The following is a 22,770-nucleotide window of genomic DNA, read 5'->3' on the forward strand; positions in this document are numbered from 1 at the left end:
CCTGTAGGGAAGTGTGGTTTCCCAAGTGTCCTGGAGAGACCCCGAGGTGAAAACCCAGCCTGCATTTGCCCTGTGCAGTGTCCATGTCACAAGCCCTCCACACCCTTCCTGTGTCACTGAGCTGGGCTGCCATGGAGAACAGGGTTCCTTCACACCCATAGGCCCCTGGGGAGGAGGGTCACAGAGCTGTCACCTGGGCCCTTGGAGCCCTCAGATGGTGTCACCCAAGGTCCTCCCGGCACCCAGGGCTGTGTGGGGCCCTGAGACTCTCCCGTTGGGCCAGGGCTCCACTGTGCTCCCACCCCTCATTTTTGCTGGGCCCCGGGGTGCGCCCGCCGCGGTCCGAGCGCAGAAGCTCTGGGGTAGGGGAGCCCGAAGGCGGAGGGATCTGGTCAGGGCGTGGCCGGCCCACGTGAGCTGCGGGCAGGCCTCTAATGGCCACTGCTTTGGCCAGTGCACACCCACTAGGCCCCGCTTCTTCGGAAGCCGGACCCCAACGCAGCGCACACCCCCAGGAGGCCTTGGGGGGGTGCGGGAGGGGCGGCAGGCGGGTGGGCGGGGTGGGAAGGTGGAGCACGGCCTCCCCGGCCGCACTCCGCAATGAGGAAGTTCTCGGCCGCTGCTGGCTTCCTTTCCCTCGCTGAGCTCCTGAAACAGGAAGTCGGTCAGGGAGCTGGTGGCAGCAGCGGGGCCACGGCGAGGGGACAGACAGACGGCGGCTCCGGCTCCCAGTGCAGGGACCTCAGCTCCCGCCGGAGGCGCGTCGGTGCTGCGGTGATCGCCGGCCCGGCCCGGGAGGCCCGTGGCCGCCATGGTCCCCTGCTGGAACCATGGCAACATCACCCGCTCCAAGGCCGAGGAGCTGCTGTCCAGGACGGGCAAGGACGGGAGCTTCCTCGTGCGCGCCAGCGAGTCCATCTCCCGGGCCTACGCGCTGTGTGTGCTGTAAGTGCGCCGCCCGCCGGGCCCCGGGGAGGGGAGGCCAGCTCGGGCCTCGCGCCCACGCGGGGACGCGTTGTCTTCACATCATGGGATGCGTGGACCCGTCTTGCGTATTGCCCAGATTTGTTGGTGGGTCCAGCCGAGGCCCACCGTGGGCCCCGCAGGGCCTTGGAGCTCAGGTTTTTCTGTCCCAGAGCCCTCCAGGGTCACCCAAGGCCTGGTCACCGTTGCCCGCTGCCCGGGAGCGGGGGTGCCAGGGGCCGGGAGGGGGGTCTCCAGACTCTGGGAGGCAGGCAGAAGCTCAGGGCTCCAAGGCGATGGCTGTGTTAGAAAGTGGCTTGGTCAGCTCAGGTGTGGGGCAAAGATGCCCAGCTTGGAAACGCTCATGGAGAACAGATGTGGCAAGAGAGCACATTTCCAGAGCTTAGGCATTGGATCCCTGGAGGAAGCCCTTGTTCCGGGAGCCAGAATATGGGGTGGGTTCACTCAAGAAAGAGCTTTCAGTTCACCCAGAAGTTGCATTTGGGGCCCTGAGAGCAGAGGAAGTCACCATCACTGACAGCGAGAGCCTCTTCTCTCCCCACCTCAGCACTGGGCTGTGTCCCCCACCCATTCTGGGCTCTCAGCCACCATCAACCCCTCCTCCCCACCCCCATTTCACCCCACTCCCAGCTCTGGGATCTTGCTAAAACCTCCAGTTGTCTTAACATGGGAGGAAACAGCCGCTTGCTGAAGGTTCCTTTTTAAAACACCCTTCTTGGACCCATGTCTGAAGAAGGCCCTCGCCCCTGCAGCCCTGCCATCTAACCATCCCTGCGAGGCTCAGGGCAGTGCCAGGGCACCATGGGGGACAGGCTGTCCCCCTGCACCTCTCAGGTACCATCCGTAGACTTGCAGAGAGTTCCCCCTGACCAGGCAGGAGGGGAGGGAGGTCACTGAACACAGACCTGTTTTGAGCATTGAACGTAAGCATTTGTCTTGGTGGTACCCATTCCATCCTTGTGGTGACCTGACGTGCAGGTCCCGGTATCAGTCCCCTTTGCGGATGAGGAAACTGAGACTCAGATAGGTTCAGAGGCTGATGACAGTCCAAACCAGGGCCAGAGGCTGCACCCAGACAACTGGACCCTTGCCACCCCACTCCTAACCCTGTCAGGCCGAGTGGGAGCATAGGTTCCAGGGGACAGCAAGAGAAGCCAGGGTGCTGACAAGGACACTGACCAGAGGCCCACCTCCCAAGGCCAACTTCCCACCCCCCCCCACCACTCACACTCAGGGGAAGGGACCCAGGACTTCACCACAGGCACTGCCCCCGTGGGCACCCACCAACAGGGCCTTGGAAAGGATGGGAAGACTCCTGACTGATTCCACTGAGCCCATATGGCTCTCTCTCTACTGCCACCTGGACCTTAGTGGAAGACCGATGCTGTTGGGTGTTGGCTGTAAGCTGAGCCTCCCGCTGAGAGCTTCCAGGACCCTCCCAGTGGCCCCCTGGTCAGGGTGCTCGGGTTGTGCGCAGGTTATAGGGGCAGTCTCTGACTCCGCACGGGCAGCACCATGGCAAGCCAGAGCCGGGGGCTGGGTCTAGAGGCCCTTGGGGACCTCTCATCCCACGGCCCTGGACTGTGGGTGAGTAGAAGGAGATCTAAGAGGGTGAGGCCTTTGACTCCACTGCCCAGCTGGCTGGTGGCAAGCTGGGGTCCAGGCCTGGTTTCCCATATTCCTTCCTCCACCTCTCCTCCCCTCTGCTCGTAGCCCTGAATTAGTCTCAGAGCTGCAGCAAATGCACCGGGTCCTCTTCTCAGGGAGGGCACCCATAGGGATGTCCGCTCTTCTCATCAAGCTCCCGTCCTCAAAGCCCTTTTAGGTCCAGACCCCAGGGCTTGGATTCCTCCCCGGGGCCCCTCCCATCTGCCAGACCCAGGGCTCCCCTTTCCCCTCTGCTCTTCGAGGGAAGCCACTCTTCCTTCCGCGTCAGGAGCCCCTGCGGGCTGTGGGATAGCGTGGGCCACCAAACTCTCCCCAAGCCTGGGAGACTTAACCCCCCTGCCACTTTTCATTTTGCCAACTAAGGAGATTTAAGAATGAAAAACTTAAAATGAATGACAACTACCCACCACCTTCCAAAGGCTTATTTCATGGAAGAAAGCATCCTGGAACACACACACAAAAAAAAAAAAAAAAAAAAAGAAAAAAGAAAAAAGCAGAAAAAGTGTACTCTTAAAAAAAAAAAAAAAAAAAAGAGCCAGTCCTTTAAATCAAATTAGATTTAACTTCCCTGTGGCCTGGCGCAGACCTTGCCCCCACGCCATCCGGGTCCACGGCCTAGTGCTGGGAACCCTGACGGGGTGAAAAGCAGCTGTGCTTTCCTGCGTTTCACAAGTGCTGTCTGTCTAGAAGCCAGCTGGGAGTGCAGGGACCCCGGGTGGTGCAGCGGTGGGGTCAGGGCTCTCAGAGTGAGCCAGGCCTGCAGAAGGAAGCCACCAAGGCTTGCCCTCCTGCTTTAGACATATCCAGGGAAAAAGGCCTCCTGGCCGGGCATGCCAAGACCTCCTTCTGCGTGTGCCCGGTGGTCGGAGCCTCTCCCCAGTGCCCTCTGGTGAGTGAGGGGACAGTGGGGAAGCTCCAGCTGCTGGTTTGGGCAACTGTGTTGGGAGCACCAGGAACTGTGTATGCCTTCTCCCCAGTGGCCTTGGTGCCCAGGAAAGAGAACAGGATTTGACTATTTAAATGAAACGAGGGAGGGGGCGACACCAAAAGACAAGGCTGCAATTCAGGGCCGCCCACGTGATGAGAACGCACAGTCACCCCAGGCCTCGCAAACCCACATTTCCTCTCGAGAGGTCAGCCCTACCACCTGCCTCTGGGAAGGAAAGCTCAGCCTACTCCTTGGCAGCTCAGAGAACCCTGCTTGAGGGAGACCCCAGAGACCCTTCTTAGCTGGAGGGGGAAGACCCCCGGGCATGGTTTGAGTCCAGCTCTGCCATCTTGTGGCAAGGGGCTTGAAAACATGAGGGACAGCGGGCATTTCCAGATAGGGCCTGGGTCATCCTCCCCGACCTGACTCAAACCCACCACAGGGGTACTTGGAGGGGGCGTCTAGCCCATCTTGGATGGGGACGCTAAGAGGCTATCAAGCTCACTCCCTCCTTTCCTGCCAGGATGGCACCTCCACGTGGGGCCAGGGTACCTGTCAGGTGCTTTATGCTGCAGAACAGAGATACGCCTTTGGGGATGGGGGTCCCTCCATGGAAGGGGCCGGGAGTCATCAGGGCCAGCCTCTCCTTGCTCAGCCTGCCCAGGCAGACCTAGAACCATGGCCCAGCATCGTTGGGAATACAACCTGCCCAGTTGTGTGGCCTTCCCACCAAAGCACACTAGACAGAGTTGGCTTCCCTGCTGGGGGAGGGGCAGGCGTGTGCTGCCTTTGGTTCAGGAACCAGCGCCCCGTCCAGCCAGCTGTGGCAGGGAGGTAGTCTTGGCTTCCTCAGGACACAGCCCAGGCACACCCACAGTCTCCTTCCCAGGGACAGTGTACCAGGCAGCCTGGAGTGTGGCCTTGTTAGCACAGCCCCAAAGATGAAGAAGCACCAGAAGGACACCGGCCACCAGAAGTTCCCTTCTTTTTGGGACGATAGAGTGTGATGGACCACTTGAGGTGGAGTAAGCCCTCAGCCTTGTTCGCCTAATGAGAGGTGGTTGCTAACCTGTTCTGTCTAAAGATACCCACAAAAGACTCATGAAGGCCTACTCTGTGCCGGGCTCCCTGTTCTAGACTCTTCACCTGGATTAACTCACTGTCCCCGATGGCCTTCGGAGGAAGGACTGTCGTTATCCCCGCTTTACAGATGAGGAAGCTGAGACCCAGAAGTTAGGTGACATGCCACGTTTACAGGACTGATAAATGGCAGGGTCAGGGCTTGAACTCAGGCCGTTCTCTGGAGGGAGAAAGAGAAGGCAGCCAGCTAGCCTGGGTGTGGGTGGGGTCAGGGAGGCCGGGAAAGGGGAGGTGCAGAGAAGGGACTTGGGAGGGCAGCAATGTCCAGGAGAGGCATAAAGCCATTTCCTGTGGTGTAAACTCGTGGATATAACCCCCCCTTCCTCCAATCCCCTTCCAAAGTTTGAGTCAAGTTTGCACTGCTCATCGATTATTTTTGTGCAAGGCAAAGAAATATTGGTTTTCATATCTGGTGTTGGCAGAAAGTGGGGACAGGCACTGGCACAGACAGTTGGCAGCAGCCAGAGCTGGAGACCATGGGCTCTGGAAATCCAGTTTACGTAAGAGCTTGCCCAAGGGCAGCTCTTTGGAGTCTTCTTTCTGGGTGCAAGACACGAGGGAGTGCTGTGCCTGTGAGGGCCTGTGTGTTGAACAGATCACTGGTATCTTCTATGTGAAGTGACTCAGGACAATCTGATAATGTTGAGCATCTCCAGGCTTTCTGTGCCCAGCCCAGCACTCCTTAACAACCCTTCCAGAACCAGCGCAGGCTCTTGCTTTCATGTGTTTTGCAAGCTGGCCTACCTGACGGGTTACATTCACCTGTGCACAGACCCTGGTGCTTCTCTGCTGAATGGTCCCCTCTCCCAGAGTGTGAGCCCAGGCATGGGGAAGAAATGGCAGTGGTGCCCCTGGTCAGGCCTTCCTCCTTGCCCCAGCGATGGAGTGAGGGGAGGCCCACCCTTCCTGCCCGAATCCATGCCACGAGACACGGTCCTTAGGGGTGAGCCCTCTGTGGTTGGCTACATCTGATGTGGGTTCAAACATTCATGAGACACTAACCTCCCTCTGCCCATCCGGCATCCTCACTGGTGAGATGCCCAGTCCTTGGGTTATAAACGGAATCATATATAATATGTGGCCTCCTGTGTCCGGCTGTTTTCACCTAGCGTGATGCTTTTGACATTCATCTGTGTTGCGGCCTGAGCATTGCTTTTTATGGCTAAATAGTGGTCTGCTGTATGGCTAGACCACATGTTATGTGTCCATTCATCAGTTGATGGACATGTGGGTGTTTCCACTTTGCGGCTATTATGAACAATGCTGCTGTGAACATTCATGTGCAAGCTTTTGTGTTTTCAGTGGTCTCGGGTGGAATTGCTGAGTCCTCCAGGAACTCTAGGTTTTGGTGGAACTGTCACCCTGCTTTCCGCAGAAGCGGTCCCGTTCTGTATCCCATCAGCCATGCGAGAGGGTTCTGATTCTCCTGCCTCTTCACCAAGCCTTGTTGTTATCTTTTTGGTAATAACCCTCCCAGGGGGTGTGAAGTGGCCTCTTATTGTGACTTTGAGCTGTGTTTCCGTAATGACCAATGATGTTGAGCTTCTTTTCATGTGTTCATTGGCTATTTCTCTTATCTTATTTGGAGAAAGGTGTATTCAGATCCTCTGCCCATTTAAAAAAAATTGGGTTATTTGTCCATCTGTTGTTGTCATTGCATTATTGAGAGGGTAAAATGGGAGAATGTGGGCAACACGTGTGACCCAAAGCCAGGCACACGGTACACACCCACTGAACACCGGCTATTTGTAAAAGTCGTAGGGTGAATAGTGACATCTCAGATGCAGGGGAGTATGGGCCCGTCTGTGAAGAAAATTCCACAGCAGAAGGAAAGAGGAGTGCTTGGGCGGAGTGTCACATCAAGAACTTCCTGGAGTCCTGTAAGAGCCTGTGGGAGACAGTGAGCTGTCATGTGGGGCCTCCTCAGAGGAAGTGCTCGAAGAGATAAGGCAGGAAGAGCACTTGACTGGTGCAGGAGTGTCCAGTGCCCGCTGGGGCCAGGGTTGAGTGCCCGGAAGCCTGAGGGAGAGAGGGGTCTGGGGCATGGATGCCAGGAAGAACCACCAGGTAAATCGAAGATAAAGTCAAGAAGGAATGGCAGCCATCTTAAGAGTGATTAACTTGTTCCTATTTAAGAGGGAGAGACTGAGGGAACAGAAGCCCCAAGGCTCTGAAGAGGGAGCCCAGCGTGTGGACGGGGTGGGGATAAGTGCTGGTAGCTGCAGTAGGCCTTGCCCGAGGGAAGTGGGGAGAACGAGCCCACAGTTCTGGGGACCAGATCTTTCCTTTCTCCCATGCTCACTTCACACCCAAACAATTTGGGTTCAGTTACTTTTTAAAAATAACCCCTAGACAGGGCTGGCTCCAAAAGGGTCGGCTGGTCCAGCCCCCTCACTTGCCAGCCAGGAACCTGGCCTCCAGAGAGGAGAGGCTTGTGAGGCCATCCCAGGCGTCCGAGTCCACATAGAAGCAGATCTGCTGATAAGCACTGCCGTGTTCTTTCAAGTAACTTAAAAAAATATTAAGTATATGTACAAAGAGTACAAAGTGTAGAGAAGGAAAATAATCACCCAATTGCCAAGAGACCAACATAAATACTGTGAATTTGTAGGTGTATGTTCTCACTCTCTCTCTGTTTCTCCTTCTCCATAGATAGGTAAATCTCTGTACTGTATATAGCTATAACCATGTAATTTTGGTCTGTGTTTTTTAGCAATGTTCACATTTCCTGGTTAGTTAAAAATTTTTTTTCCTAAATATCATATTTAACGGGTGCCAAAATTCTAGTGTATGATGTACCACGAATTGATGAAGTAACTCTTGTATTGTCAGACATTTAAGTTACCGGTAGTGTTTTGTTGTTATAAACATGATGGTGACGAAGGTCTTCGTGCAGAAATGTGACACTTCTGGTTGTAGATTCCCGGGGGTGGAATTACCAGGTCAAAGAACTGAAAATTTTTTTAGGCTCTCGATACAGAATGACAAATCGCTTTCCAGAAATTTTGTTCCATTTAATGCTCCAGTTGGCTATACAAGAGAGTGTTCACCTCATTCCAGTCTCCCTATTCTGAATATTTGCACTTAAAAAAAAAGTATTAAGTTGCAAGGTGAAAGGTGTTTAATTTCTGTTCCTTTTTCTTTGCATTTCTGGATTGCAGGCATAGTAAACTTGTTTGGTAGGACCGTTGACCTTTATAATTCCTCTTTGGTGAATGATCTGTCCATTCTCTTTGCCATTTTTCTTTTGAAGCTGTGGTTTTTCTGTTATCTATTTGCATGAACTCCTTAGATCACTTTTGTTGCCAATATTTTCAAGTGTGGTTTGCCTTTAAACTTTGTGATTTCTTTTACATTCAGAGGTTGTAAATTTTCATGAAGTCTATCAATCTTTTTTCCTTTGTGATTTTTTTTTTCTCCTTTGCTTTTCAATGTAGAGAGTCCCTCTGTGCATGGATATTCTGGGTTTTTTTGTTTGTTTTTGTTGTTCCAGTGGGAGGCGGGAGGGTTAGGACAGGGCCTGTGGAACTTGATAGACTTGGGCTAGGGATGACTCTGCCTGTCCAACCTCCAGATTCTGTGGGGCCTTGGTTTCCTCATCTGAAAACTAAGAATACCTATGTAGTAGTGTCCGTGGGTGGATTGAACAAATGTGTATATCACATGCAAGGTATTTGGCAAAAACAGATGGAGAAGTGATAAGCTTTTGAGTTTCATTTCTGTTTTGTTTTGTCTTTTTACATTGAACACTTTAATCTTTCTGGAATTAATGCAGTGAATGGTGCAAGACAAGGGTATATGTGTATTTTTTTCAGTAACTAATCATCTTTCTCAAAAACTTTTGCCGAATGACTTACTCCTTTTCTGATTCCTCTTTCCCTGTATGTTAAGTCTTATATATCTCTTTCTTGCCTGTTTACCCCGTTCCACATATGTCTGGTTTTCTTGTACCAAATGCATTGCCACAATTTTAGAAAAGATTTTATTTTAGGATTTTTCATATCTGTTGTTTTCAAGTATTCTTCCAGGTGAACCAGCTAATAATTTTGTCAAATTGAAAAAAATACAATTGGGACTTCAAGCTGCAGGAAATCCATAATATAACTTATGAAAAGGAGCATTTTAGTATTAGGGTGTTTTTTTTTTTTTAAGATTTTATTTTTTGTCAGAGAGAGAGTGAGAGCACAAGCAGGGGGAGCAGCAGGCAGAGGAAGAAGCAGGCTCCCCGCTGAGCAAGAGCTTGATTCGGGACTTGATCCCAGGACCCTGGGATTATGACCTCAGCCAAAAGCAGATGCTTAACTGACTGAGCTACCCAGGTGTCCCAGGAACATTTTAGTATTAGTCTTAATGATAAGTATACCCTCCCCTCTTTAAAAGTTTGCAATTTTCTTCCTGTAAGTCCTTCCTATTTCTTGTTAGGACTACTTCTGATTACTTTGTAATTTTGTTACTTCTGTAAATGATACCTTTTCTCCTCTAGTTACCCTTTTGTGGTAACTGATAACATACAGGGAAGTTATAAGTTTTACAAATTCACCTTTTATTCTGTCACTTTACTTACTCCTCATTATTTCAAATTGTTTTTCCTTTGCTTCTCTTGGATTTTCTTGAGAGACAATCATGTTATATATAAATTATGATCATTTTGTGGTCTACTTTCCAAATACTTATAACTCTGATTTAGATTTCATAGTTTATTACATTGGCCAATATTTCTAAAACATCACATTGGAAGATATTGGGAAGAGAACAGATCTACTTCAGGAAGTTCTGTGAGAGTCAAACATGACACTGCCTGGAAAGGACTTGACACGATATCCACATGAAGTTAACATTTGATAAAATTAGTTGTTGCTCTTTGTCATGTCGAAACAAGGGCCCATCTTTTCCTAGTCCTATAAAGTTTTGAATGACTAAGTATTTAATTTTATCAAATGCCTTTTTAATATCTATTGAGATTATTATATTGTTTCCCTTATTTCATTTACTGGCATAATAGCTTAATTTTATAAACTCCCTAGCATTAGCCACTTTTGCATGATTTTTTTTTTTTTTTTTTTTTTAAAGATTTCATTCATTTATTCGACAGAGTTAGAGACAGCCAGCGAGAGAGGGAACACAAGCAGGGGGAGTGGGAGAGGAAGAAGCAGGCTCACAGCGGAAGAGCCCGATGTGGGGCTGGATCCCGCAACGCCAGGATCACGCCCTGAGCCGAAGGCAGACGCCCAACCGCTGTGCCACCCAGGCGCCCCCACTTTTGCATGATTAAAATGAACTGTCCTTGATAATGCTAATCTTTTATTGTACTCTGAATTTTATTTAGGATTTTTGTATATGTGCTCATAGGTGAGATTGATTTATATGATTTTGGTCAAGTTATGGTTTAAGAGTCATGTAAATTATAAAATATGGAGACATTTATGTGGCATCCTCATTATCTGATTTTTTTGAAACATTAAAAAAAGTTTGGCAGAGGGGCTTTTCCTCAGATCCACTTACAGAGATAATTTTATTTATTTTTTATTTTTTTAAACTTAATTTTTAAGTAATCTCCACACCCAACATGGGCTCTAACTCACATCCCCAAGATCAAGAGTTGCACGCTCCACCGACTAAGCCAGTCAGGCGCCCCAGAGATAATTTTCAAATATTTGCTTCAGTTTCTTCTTTGGTGTTGATTGATTCTTGTTTTCTACCTCTTGTTTCACTTTCGATAAGTTATCTATATTTTTCAGAAAACAGTCCATTTGTTGAGCTTTTCAAATTTGATGGCACACAATTATGCATGGTTTTCTATAATTTTCAGGTTTCTCTTTTATTACTGTTCTTTCTTTTTTTTCTCTCTCTCTTTTTGATTTTGTTTCCTCCTTGTGTTGGCCAGGCTCCCAGCAGGGAATAGGTGGCATAATCCAAAGGGGTGATGGCATAGGGAAGGCAACACAGCCTGGAGCAAGCAACCTTGGGAAGCCATTCTAGCACCTGAAGAGCCAGGGGACAGGCTGTCACCAGGCCCTCCGACTGGAGCTGTGGACTCCGCTGGAGGCGGGGGAGGGGGAGGTCAGGGGACCAAATGTCCCCCTCCCGTGCTTCTCTCACTCTCTGCCTGTGCCAAACCTGGGTGAGGCAGCCCACAAGGGTCCGTCTCCCAGACACAGGGCAGGTGGAGAAGGATGGAGTCTGTCTAGATTGTGGGTAGGAGGAGGGTGAAGCATTTTTTTCTTTCCTTTATTCAATTTGCCAGAAGGTTGGCCATTTAATTTTCTGCTTTTGAAGTCATATGCTCTTAGATTTATCCCGTGTTTTGCTTTTTATTTTTATTCAAAAAATTGTCTGTGCTTTCAGAAACCCCTACTTATGTATGTTTGAGGACAGAGATCTGTCTTCTGTTTCTCACGTTCTCCCTGTCTTTTCTTTCTGCACTGACTTTCTCGAGTTTTCCTTCCTCGTTAGCATTCGCCAGGACGCAGCTGCTGTGTATCGCCTCTCTTGTGGTGTTTTGTGCTGACTCGTGAACTCCTGGGTTTTCCCATCAGATCACGTTTCCTTGTCTCACGCCACTCAGTCTTTATAGTCGATCTCTCAGGTGTTGGAGATGCAACGGTAGACTGAGTTCACAAGTCAGACTTCGCCAGAATGTCTTTTATTCTTTGTGCAGTGATTCTGTGAAACATGGAAGTAAACACCTTTGAGTCCTTAGAAAAATGATGCCCTTCTTTCAAGTGGTGATATGTTTTCATAGGTCTGGTGATTTTTCTCTTCTGACAAAGAACTGTCAGGAAAAGTTGGAACAGATTCTTTTGGAGAGCAGAGTGAATTTCTGCCCAAATCCTCTTCCCAGTCAAAAAAAGACCAGCAGGGATGGGGGTGGAAGCCCCAGTCCGAGATCCAGCTGATGGGGGTAAGTGAGGAGGGGTGGCATGGCTCGTGGATAGGTGGGCTTCCTCCAAGGGGTCTCAGGGCACTCAGCAGACCCCCAACAGCACTCTGGCTGCCTCCCCTCCACCTTTCACTTGGCCACCTGGCCTCCTCTCACCTTCTCTCTTCTGAACTAAAGGCCTCTTGTAATTCATCCATTTTCTGAATCTCTTTGGCTGGATTCTTTGAGGTTTTGGTGGTGAACAGCGAACACCCTTGGTTTCTATGGCTGACGCACATTTTCCCTTGTCTCTGTGTTGGTCCAAGGGACTTTTTTGAATGCAGGGTTTCCACTCCTTGTTTTCCCACCCCATCTTGTCCAGAAGTCTACAACATTTAAGCAAGAAAAAAAAATGTACAAACAATACTAGAAATTAAAACTGATACATAATAATAATTACAGAGAGGCTTTAAAACAGTTATAGAGCACACTAAGCCGATCGGCCGAGCGAGACAGACACTGATGAGGTTCTTGAATTTTAGAGTTTGATTTCTCTGTCCCATCTCACCCCCGTCCCCCATGGGGCTCACCATGGTGGAGAATGTTTTGGGGCAGGCTTGTCAGTGTTCATTTGGCTAGGAGTAGTCATGCAGAAATAGTAATATTTATCTGAGAGACTAAAAATGCCACAGTGTTTCTTTCTGCTTCCATTGACTTGTCCTCTTGCATTCGGGTAAAACTTCCCAAACCATATTCGGATTGATCTGGAAATGCCCTGCCCAGAGGAAGCATCTTCTCACTTTGGACAGGGTGGGCACCTGCTGTCACCTGGCAGCTGCTCAGAGTCACGTGGGAAATTCTAAGCCCCACTTCACTTGAGAGTGGGACAACCTCCCACGTACCTGGCCCAGCACCACCCCCACCTGGGGCTCTGGTGGGGCTACTCCTAACACGATGGCTCTGAAATGCAACCCAGTCCCTGTAAGGAATAGCAGCCGAGGACCTAAAGGGTTAGCACCCTAAATTGTTTCTAAATCCCCACAAAGAGCCCGGGAAGGGCTCGATGAGACCATCATAGCGTGTTGTCTGGATTACATTCCAGTGCAGTTGCTGTCTGAGATGATTTCCTTGTGGGCTCGTCACTGAACATTGCACGTGTAAGATTGTGTGCCTGTGTGTACACGTGTAGGTTACGTGTCTATATGTGTGTATGCACATGTGTGTATCTTTATACGTGTGTGTTCTCTGTGTGCACGTGTGTGTATTTGTACAGGTTTATGCGTCTGGGACCAGAGTGCGGTGCAAATGCTGAGGCGTGGGGGAGGCCAGGGAGGGGCCCCCTCCACCTGCCTGCAGCGCCTGAGTGGCCCCCCATGCAGTCTGGAACAGCTGATCTCCTGGGGGCTGGGGGTGGCGGAGGTGATGACTTCGTGCATCTTCCCTCCCAGACTGAACTGACCCAGCTCCAGGGACAGCGTGTCGGGCCCCCTGCTGCTGAGATATCACTGTCTAAGGGGGAGTGTCCTCTCATCTGTTGTGCTCACTTTTGAATTCTGATCTGTTTGAGTCACAAACACTCTGTGTCTCAGTGTTCCTAGAACTTCTTTGAAACACCCAGAAGGGCTTGTCTGCCACACTTGATTAAACCAGAGGGCCTCCCTGTTCTGTGCAGCTGTCTCTGCCCTTCTCCTGGTGACCCTCTTCTTTTTGTTGACAGGCTGCTGTTTGGGGCCTGCTCAACTTCTTCCACAAATTAGCTGCCCTCAGCCAAATAAGACTGTTCTGGCCCTGGTCTCATTTGCATATCTACGGGAGGAAGTGTCAGGAGAAGGAGCAGTGAAAGATAAGAGCCTAGCAGGGTGGGGCTACCCCTCAGGCTCTGCAAAGGTTGCTGAGGCTGGAGGGGATGGGGAAGGGAGTGGGGCCGGGGGTCCTGGGGTGGTTCTCCATTTCTGGGACATCTCCGGGAGGTGAGACGACAGTAGCCTAGAGAGTCGCCCCTGCCGGCTCTGAAAGAAGCCAGTTGTGGCTCTGGAGACAGGACAGGGTGTGGGGCGATGAGCATTCAGAGATGAGAGAAAGACAGAAAAAGAAACTTCCCTGTGAGAAATGAAGAGCCAGGTGGAAGTGAAATTACCCAAAACATTCTCCAAAACTTTCTTGAAGCATCCATTGGTTCAAAAGCCAAAAACAGTTGTAAAATTGACCACATAAAACCATAAAACCTCTACACAGGTAAAAAAAAAAAAAAATTCCATAAGTGCTATCAACAGTAAGTAACTCCAAAATATATTGTGGCACGTATCAAAGTCTCACAGATAAATAAGCAAAAGATGGTTAAAAAAAAAAAAAAGTAAGCCAAACACATGAAAAGAAATTCGCAGAAAAGGAAAGACAAATAGTGAAACATGGGAACACGGTCAGCCTTTCTCATAAAGAAAGGCAGATTAAAGAGAGTACTCATTTTTCTTTAACCTCTCAGATTTGCAAAGATTAAAATGTCTGATAGCAGCCGGTTGGCAGGGTGTGGGGAAATAGACATATCCGGTTAGTGGGAGAGAAAGGTGACACAGCCTCGCTGGGAGGCAATCGTCAGTCTCTTTCAAAATACAAAGCCAGCGTGGTCCTTCATGTGGCTCTTCTCCTGGTGGTGATCTCCCTACAGCCACTAATTGACGTCAGCACATGCAGTGTCGGCATGTTCCAGGCGCTATTCTAAATGCCCTTCCTACGTTAACTCACTCGTGGAGGCAGCGACAGGTGGCTGGTGTTGTGATGGTCCCCATCGTACCGATGGGGGAGCTGGGTCTGTGCCTGCACCAGTCACACGAGGGGTAGGCAGAGGTGCTCACTGCGGTACTGGTTAGGAGAGTAAAAACCTAAAAGTAACTACCCGTCCGTCATCACCGGTGGGTCAGATAAATGATCATGCAACCACGTGGTGGAACGTGAGTTGGGAAGACCTGTGAGATCTGTTTTTTGATGAAAAAAACAAATTTCAAAACAATATATATATATATATATACTGTGATATTATTTGCATTTAAAAAGATATGTATGTATAAGTTTGTGTGTACATTTAAGAGTTCTGGAATGATTTACAAAAAAATAGTAAATGAAGAAGTGGGGCTCAACGGGGGGGAGATGGAGACATTTCTTTCATGGTTTTAAATTGTTTAAAGTAATGTATAATTTTATTTTTTTTTAATTTTTAAAAGATTTTATTTATTTGAGAGAGAGAAAGAACACGAGCATGAATGGGGGGGAACGGCAGAGGGAGAGGGAGCCTGACACAGGGCTCAATTCCAGGACCCTGGGATCATGACCTGAGCTGAAGGCAGACACTTAACTGACTGAGCCACCCAGGCGCACCTAAACTAGGCTCCTGGGTGGCTCTGTCAGTTAAACATCTGACTCTTGGTCTCAGCTCAGGTCTTAATCTCAGGGTTGTGAGTTCAAGCCCCACACCGGGCCCCATTGCTGTGCGTGGGGCGTACTTAGAAAAATAATAATAATAATAATAAAATAAAACAAAATAATAAAATAAAATAAAATGTAGTTAAACAATACATACAAATGTTCAGGGAGGTGCCAGGCACCCGGGAGGGGCTAAATACTCTTGTGATGAAGCTATGTCTTGAGGGTGGATTCCTTTCAGACCACATAGCTGTCAAGTGCCAACGTAAATCATGCCCAGAAGACCCCACATGCCTTTTCCTGGAGCTCCTTGAGTTGGGGGCAGGGGGCGGAGGGCGGAGGGAAGGGGGCTCAGTCCAGGACTGTGTGACGTCAAGGTTGATCTCCACCTCGGAATGGTCAGCTCTTAAGTTCGGAGATGTCATGCCCAGGTTCCTCGAGCCATGTCAGGAATTCCTGTCTTTTCAGTTCCCAGAGAAAAGAATTGCCTTACATGGGTTCTAATGAAGCCTTTGGTCTATTTTAGGTACCGGAATTGCGTTTACACGTACAGGATTCTGCCCAATGAAGATGATAAATTCACTGTCCAGGTAAGCCCTTTATCAGCCTGGACGTCTGGCCCTGAGTAGAGCCGGTGTTGGCAGAGAAAGGGAGAAAGATGAAGAAGAGAGGAAAGAAAGCATGTGCCCCAAACAGCCTGGACGTGAGGGCCTGGCTGAGCCTCTTTCTCCCCAGAAGTCCTTGGGTGGGGCTGGCTTGGTGGGTAAGCTGTGACCCCGCTCTGTTGGGGGAGGGCGCCCGAGACAACAGAAAGGGACTGTAGCTTGTTGGTGAGCTCAGCTGAGTGAGGGTCAGTGGGCCAGGAAGGGGGGGGATCTTACAGGAGAACAGACCTTTTTTTTCTGAGGGACTAGATGATTGCCCAACGGGTTAGGACAGAACAGTACCTTTCCTTGTGTAGACACCGGTTCTGCCAAAGGCTCATGCTTATGGCACCTGGTGGTACCGTGTAGAGGCCAAGTGTCTAACACTTGCCATTAAACGTTAACACGGACTCAGCCGCAGCAAGTCTTTCCAAGTCCAAGTCTGGAAAGCCCACCCCCACATAGTTTGCATGTCACACACACGGGCTCTGTGTGACCGCAATGCATGACAACTAAGTGGTGTGGAGGCCAGCGGAGCTATTTTTATCTGGCTGCATTGGGAGAGCAGGGGGTGGTCAGAACAAAGGAGGTGTCCTGGGGAGGGGCAGAGGAGTCGTGCTCCGTTCTGGGGATTGTGGGAAGAGGCACCAACAAATGGCGTGCACCCACATGTGCAGTGGAGAGGAAGGGTAGACCAGGGTTGGGACGCCATGTCCTGGAGAAGCAGCAACAGGGTCTGTGGGGTTCAGTTGAAAAGAAAGTAAAAGTGGAAGAGAGGTGGGGCATGATCACTGATTCCAAAGTGTGAAGGGAATGACGCATTTTGTCCAGAGCTAGGATGCCATTGAGGGCAGGACAACAGGCAGGTCCCAGGGGTACCGGTTGCTAGAAATGTGTCAAGTGTAAGAAGGCGTGTGGAGTAGAACACCTCTGGGAAGACGATGGGGGCCAAAGGAATCACTTCAATGAGCCACTCGGTCAGAGAGTGAGACCCTGAGGGGGTGCTTGAGCCAGCGCAGGGGCTCTCGAAGCTGCCTTCTCGGGCAGCTGGGGCTCTTTGATGCAGGGGCTTCTGGGAGATCCCAGTGTGGGCTCATTCAGAATTGCTCCACCCGATAGAGGTCAGGCTGAGTTGCTCTGGGCATCTCCATCCTTCCCTCTGTGCGTCTGTACCAGTATCTAAAGAATATCCATTTGAATGTTTCCAGTGTGTCTGGGGTGCCCACGCGTCTCGGCCTGGTCACCGGGGATGAATGACGACATCCCTGGTATCAGACTGTCCTTTCAGGCCCTTGACAGCTGCTTATCGTGGGCACAGCGGTGTCTCCTGAGGGGAGGCCTGTGTAGGGCAGGCAGTGGGCCTCTGCGGCCTCCACAGTGTTTTGTGAGTCTAGGACGGTGTGAGCTTTCCTGGCCGGGTTAGCATCCTTGATAGATGGTTTGTTGAAAGGAGTCTACACTCTCTTAAGTTGAAAGTTGGTCAATGCTTTTGATCTTTTTTCCCCTTGTGGTTTCTCTATTCCTTCAAAGTGAAGACGACTTCAAGTATGACTAGGCCTGAAGCTGGAAAAGACATGACTCTGTGGCTTCTTGTACACGTGGCTGTACCCACGGCCCACAAACATGCATCGACTGCATCTCGCCAGTCCCCCCTCACCTTGGCGCCCTTGCCGCCGTGGCCGCGGGCGTTCCTGGGAATTGCTGCCTATCCTGCATTGGTTTCAGGATCTGGGACCTCGTCAGGCTTTGGGGGTGGCAAAGAACAAAGACTCGCTTTGGCTAACCCCTGTAAGGAGTGGGCGGCCTGTGTGGGAGAGGGCCCCGTCTGGGACCAGAGGGCTCTGGGGGCCCTGCACCCGGGTGCGCCCTGCCACGCCTCAGCCCTTCTCTGCCAGTCCGCTCTTCTCCCAGAGACAGGTGTCCTTCTCAGTTACCAGTCCCCAGAGGGGATCTGGGTGGCTCAACCACGAGCAGCTTTCTCTGCCCGGGCCACTCAGGGGCTGCAGGCCCGCGTGTCAGCCAGGTGCCTGAGCAGCTGCCCGCCCCACAGGCAGAGCGTGAGGACAGAGCTGGTGACCTGAAGCCACGCTCAGCCAGGGCAATGGGCAGGCAGGCATCATAGAAGAGCTGGGGCTCTGCTGATTGGGTGGGCTCCCAAGCCCGGCACTGGGCCTGTGACTGCTCGGGTGGCCCACAGCAGGTCACCAGGGTGCAGGGATCTGTGGGGCCTGGGAGGCCTGCAAAATTTTCTACTCCTAAGGATACATCTTCCTGTAAAAATATGACACCTTCTTGTAAAAAACGACACCTCCCTGAGATCACAAGAGTAGATGGCCCCTGAGGAGCACGTGTGCAAGGGGGTGAAATCAGAGATCCGACTGGGTCTCAGTCCTTACCCATTGCTGCTTATTTTAACCCTGGTTCCTCTTTTCATGTCGCGGCAAAACCTCATACTCTTTTCTGAGCTGAGCCACAGTTTCTGAATAACTCATCCCTTACACCTGAGCCTGCTTAGTGCCACCAGAATGTGAAGCTCCTAAAATAAGAATCTGGCCTGAAAAACTTGGCCAAGTGAAGCACCGGAGGCTTTACTCGCTTTCTTATTTTAATTACCTCCGCTCTTCTCACTGGGGCGGCTGTCTTTTTGGACAAAACCAAAAGGGCCTCTCCACCTCTGTTCTTTGCAGAGGGTCCTCAGGCGCTGGGTCTGTGCATCGTGCCACACGACCACCCCATTTGGGTCAGGAAGAGGAGCCCTCCTGACCCTCTGGGACCTTGCTCTCTCTCCACCTTTCTCAGACTTCCAGAAAATCAGAGAGGGCAGGGAAGGATGTTACTTCATTCCACTCTCCTGTTGTGAGTATGAAGGTCGCTGAGGCCTGTGGAAGGTGAAGCTCACAGCCGGGTCTCCACCCCAGAAAGTGTGTCCAGACCTGGCTGGGTGTTGGACCCCTGGGAAGGGTGGACTGCGCCCTGGGAACATGCAGAGGCAGGGCGGTGTAACCTGTCAGAGAGGCAGGCCCCTTCTCCTTCCCACGGTTGTCAACGGCATCTGATCCTAAGTGGCATCTGGCCCTTGTGGTTAAGCAATGAGGTACCCGGAACGAAGGCAGGAAAGCCTACAACGTGCAGACCCCCCCGCCCCGGTGAGTGGCTGGAATGGGGGAGCCCCCACCTCTGTCACTGCTGTCTTTCTTCGCTGGGAGGGAACAGACCTCAAACCAAACAACTGCATCTGCTACCAACATAGTCTGTCCTACCTCCTGCTCAGGTGAGGGAGGGGAGGGGGACGAGGAGATGGACGGAGGGGGAGGAAGACAACAGAGAGAGAGGAAAGAAGGAAAGAGAAGTGAATGAGAAGAGAAAGAGGAAGGAAGGAAGAGAGAGGAGTAGAGGTGGGGGAGAGTGGGGGGCAGTATTCTAGAACGTTCTAGGCAGTGCCTAGGGGTGGTGGGAAGGGGGCAGGTGTCATGGTGGTCAGTCTCTCTCAGCTCTGCCCCTTGGGCTGTGGATTTCTGTGCCTCAGTTACCTTAGGATCCTGCAGAATTGTGGGGGAGGGGGTGGGTCAACAGCATCTCTGGCCCCCCAGTCCTGAGAACCTTCTGGTCCTCGGGGGTGGGCAGCACTCTGAGTCCTGTGTGAGGCCTGAGAGAAGGGCAGGTCAGCTTCACTCCTCAGGCCTGAGTTTCCCACGCCCAGAGTTGGGTTTCTTATAAACTCCTTTTCTGACTTGGAAAGGGAAGTGACCCTCCTCTGGGGAGCATTGACTCCAGAAAGAGCCGTTAGGCTTCTGTGCCTTTCGAAATGGCCCTCCTCCCTGGAAGATGAAGGACCAGTTTGAAGCAGTAGGAGCAGCCGTGATGGGCCAGGCTGAGCGGGAGCAAGCGGAGGTAGGAGGCGCCACGCACGTCACAGAAATGGCTGCCCCAAACCCAGCGCCACAGCCCAAGTCAGCAGGGCCCTTCTGCTGGGTTCCTACAACCCTTCAACCCTTGCTCTCTTTCTGACATCCTTCCTACCGAGAAGAACAAAGCAGAAAATAAAAGCTGCCCCTGGTCCCCGGCACGTCAGTATTCACCGTGAGCTTCCTGTCTTTTCTCTTGGTTGAGACTGTATCCAGGATACTGAGTGTGTAAGACAGGAACACACAGCAGCTCTCATGCCAGTTTAGGTGGAGAAGGAATTCGAAATCATCTGCCTCCTAGACCCTTCTTTCCCCATTTAGAAAAAAGCCCAGTGGCTCAAGCCACCCGGGTGAGACGCTCATGACTCAGTTCCTGGTCCCTGACCGTGGCCTTCAGTCCTCGTCGTGTTGCTGGGGCCAGTGTGATACTTTTGGAGACAGAAAACAAAACAACTTTCTAAAAGCCATTCGTCACCAGTGTCCCGGAGGGTAAACGGTTGAGCCATTGTTATTAAGTTCAGGAAGAGGGTGGCAGTTGTTATTCTGAGCGGTCACCCAGTGAAGTAAAGATCCCGTCTGAGCCCCCAGGGCGAAGGATGTGGCTCTCACACACACTTCCTGACATTGCACAACGGGAGGGAGCAGAGAAGGTGCAGGCGACAGAAGACACGCAGGGCGGCCCTGCACCACTGCTCAGCCACGCCAGGGGCGGGGAGGGGGGGCGGGCCGCGGGGACCAGGCAGTCCCTTCAGGCCCTGATGGCCACATTCGAGACGGCTGCATTTCTTTAAATTAAATTTATTTTATTTTATTTTATTTTTATTTTGTCTGCTGTTGAACACAGGCTGCTCAAAACATCCCCCAGTTGCCTTTACCTTCCAAAGGGAATTTGATGGAGATAAAATTTTGAGGACCAAGTTTTTTGTTTTCAAAATTCTATAGGGGCATTGTTCTACTGCCTTCAGAAATGAGCTATTACAAATAGCCCCAAATACAAAATCCAAGGCCAGGCTGGTGCTGATTCCCATATAGGGAACCAGGTTTTTTTCTTTTTCTGCTTTGAAGCTGTGGGAGTTTTTTTCTACCCTTGTCATTTTCCTTTTGTCGGTAGTTCCTGAAATGTGTTCAGCCTGTTCCGTCTGTAAATTTGGGTCTTTCTTCGGCTCAGACTTCTCTTCTGTTTGGTCTCTGAGTACATTTTTATTCCAGCTCTTCCGACTTTTATCTGTCATCTCCACCTCCAGATGACTGTCTTTGCTTTCTCCGCCCTCCCCTCCCCACCTGGTCCCCATGCATCGTGTCCCTGCCTCTCATGCTCCAAGCCTTCTGGTCTACCTTGCCCCACCACCCCCCAGGACCCATTTCCTCTTAGCTGCCCAAAGCAGAGCTCACATGGGGCCGACACCAGCTGTGGTTGGTGGGTTTGGGCACGGGAATAGGATGTGATTGTAACCAAGGAGATGTGAAGGGAAGCGGTGTGTGGGGCTTCTGGGAAAGGTTTATTTGTCTTAGAAAGAGATACAAGGATGAAATGGTCCCTTTTCTACCTGTGGAAGCTGTTATAGTGTGTAATAACTGGGGCTGCTGCTCCTGTCTTGCAAGCAAGGAGGGGGTGGCTGGGGAGTGAGGCCGATATGCAGAGGGCAGAGCAGAAAGGTGCCATGAACTCGGGTCCCCGATGATGCCCTTGAATTAACTGATGAGAATTAGCCGACCTGGTCGCCGCGCTGCCTCTTGTCTTCCTGTTCGTGCGATCATTCCTTTTTGTTCAAGTAACTGAATGAGGGTTTTCTGTCACCTGCAGCTCAGAGTATCCTAACATGCAGAGGTTTGGGCTGTCCTAGGGGAATTTCAAAGCAGAAATTGAAGATTTTAAATTGAACATCAAGTTTCACTGCCCCCAGAGTGCGCAAGCCGTGATCCGACCCCTGTGGTCTCCGACTCTACCCTCTCCGTAGCTGCGGCCTGCGCCACGTTGCTGGACCCACTCCCACCCCACCCCCGACATTCTCTGTGCTGCATCTCTGTGCCAGACATCCTGGGGTCTAGTATCCCTTTCTCCAACTGTAACCACAGAAAGCACAAACGCCAATCCGTATCTCTGCCGTTTCTGCCCTGGGAAGGCACCTCCACGGCTTGCGTATTATAGATGGTTTAGCCTCTCCGCCCGGAGTTGCTCTCAAGATGAGGTTCTGGGTCTGGCTTTCACATACGCAAGAGACCACTTAAAGTCACCCAGCAGAAGGCAGTTTTTCCTCTAAGAAAATCCCCCCACCCAGAGGCCTTCCCTGATGACTCCACAGAAATGTCTACCCGCCCCCACCTGTCGCTCCCATCCCCATGTCCTGCTTTATCTTCCCTGTGGCGCTTGTAACTGCCTGCTTTACTTGATTTATTTATTGTCTGTCCTAGAACGGTCCCTGGCATGTGGCGGCCACTTGGTAAATATTTATCGAACGACTGAGGTCTGCTGTCACCCGTGAGAATATAGAAAGAGCCTCATGTTTCAGCTACAGTGGTGACTTGTTGAGTGCGTGCCACACTTAGCAGCCCTCCGTTGGGTGTCCACGGGACGTACCTGATCTGTTTGTTGACTCCTCACCCTGGCTTGTCAAGCCTTGGCTAGTTTCCTCTGCATTCTGGGCAGGGTCTCCTGTTGCCCAGTCTCGGTTTCGCTCTTACCCCCTCTGATGTGGATTTGAATTTCACCACCGAGTTTCTCATTCTGCTGCAAGCCTGCCTGATCTGGCTGGTCTCCCTCTTTAACTGTTGCCTGTTGGTCTTTCCCGTTCTCTTCTCGTGGGTTTTCACTCCTGGCTCTTCAAGGCCTTGCCTTCTTCCTGCATGTGAGGACCTGGGATGCTTCCCTCGGTGTTTTCCTACTTCCTGCAGCAGCAGCTCCCACCGGGTCCTAGTCCGACTACCCTCTGTTTCCGCTTCTGAAATACTGGGATAAAGGCAGTACTTCTCTTGTAGGCACGTCTCCAGGATGGAAGGAGATGGTTTATGTGGCGCACACAGCGCAGTGTGGGGCATATGCGTGGCTCCGTGAATGATCATTTTGCAATGACATGGAATGGGGCAGAGAAGCACGGAGGCCAGTTAGCTCAGCAACACCCAGGCTGAAGCCCAGGCCTGCCAAGGATTGGGGATGCCAGGTGCAGGGAAGGCAGACAGGGCTGACATGTGGGGACACAAAACCTCAGGAGTCCTGGGATTGGTACA

General features: G+C 51.1%; 1 protein-coding gene across 2 annotated transcripts in view; it reads left to right on the forward strand.

Annotated features, from left to right (window-relative positions):
• Nucleotides 1-610: 610 nt before the first annotated feature.
• INPP5D (inositol polyphosphate-5-phosphatase D) overlaps nt 611-22,770 on the forward strand; it is a 113,298-nt gene continuing 91,138 nt past the window's right edge. The window contains exons 1-2 of one of the 2 annotated variants that reach the window (XM_087864427.1): nt 611-945; nt 15,523-15,586. In XM_087864427.1, coding sequence (XP_087720553.1) covers nt 812-945; nt 15,523-15,586 — 198 coding nt within the window. In that variant the 5' untranslated portion in view covers nt 611-811. The remainder of the gene's footprint in view (nt 946-15,522; nt 15,587-22,770) is intronic. The other variant, XM_045794101.2, reaches the window with a different exon arrangement.

This window comes from Ursus americanus, chromosome 1 (assembly GCF_024610735.1).
Source record: "Ursus americanus isolate L20-20 chromosome 1, mUrsAme1.1.p, whole genome shotgun sequence".
NCBI lineage: Eukaryota > Metazoa > Chordata > Mammalia > Carnivora > Ursidae > Ursus > Ursus americanus.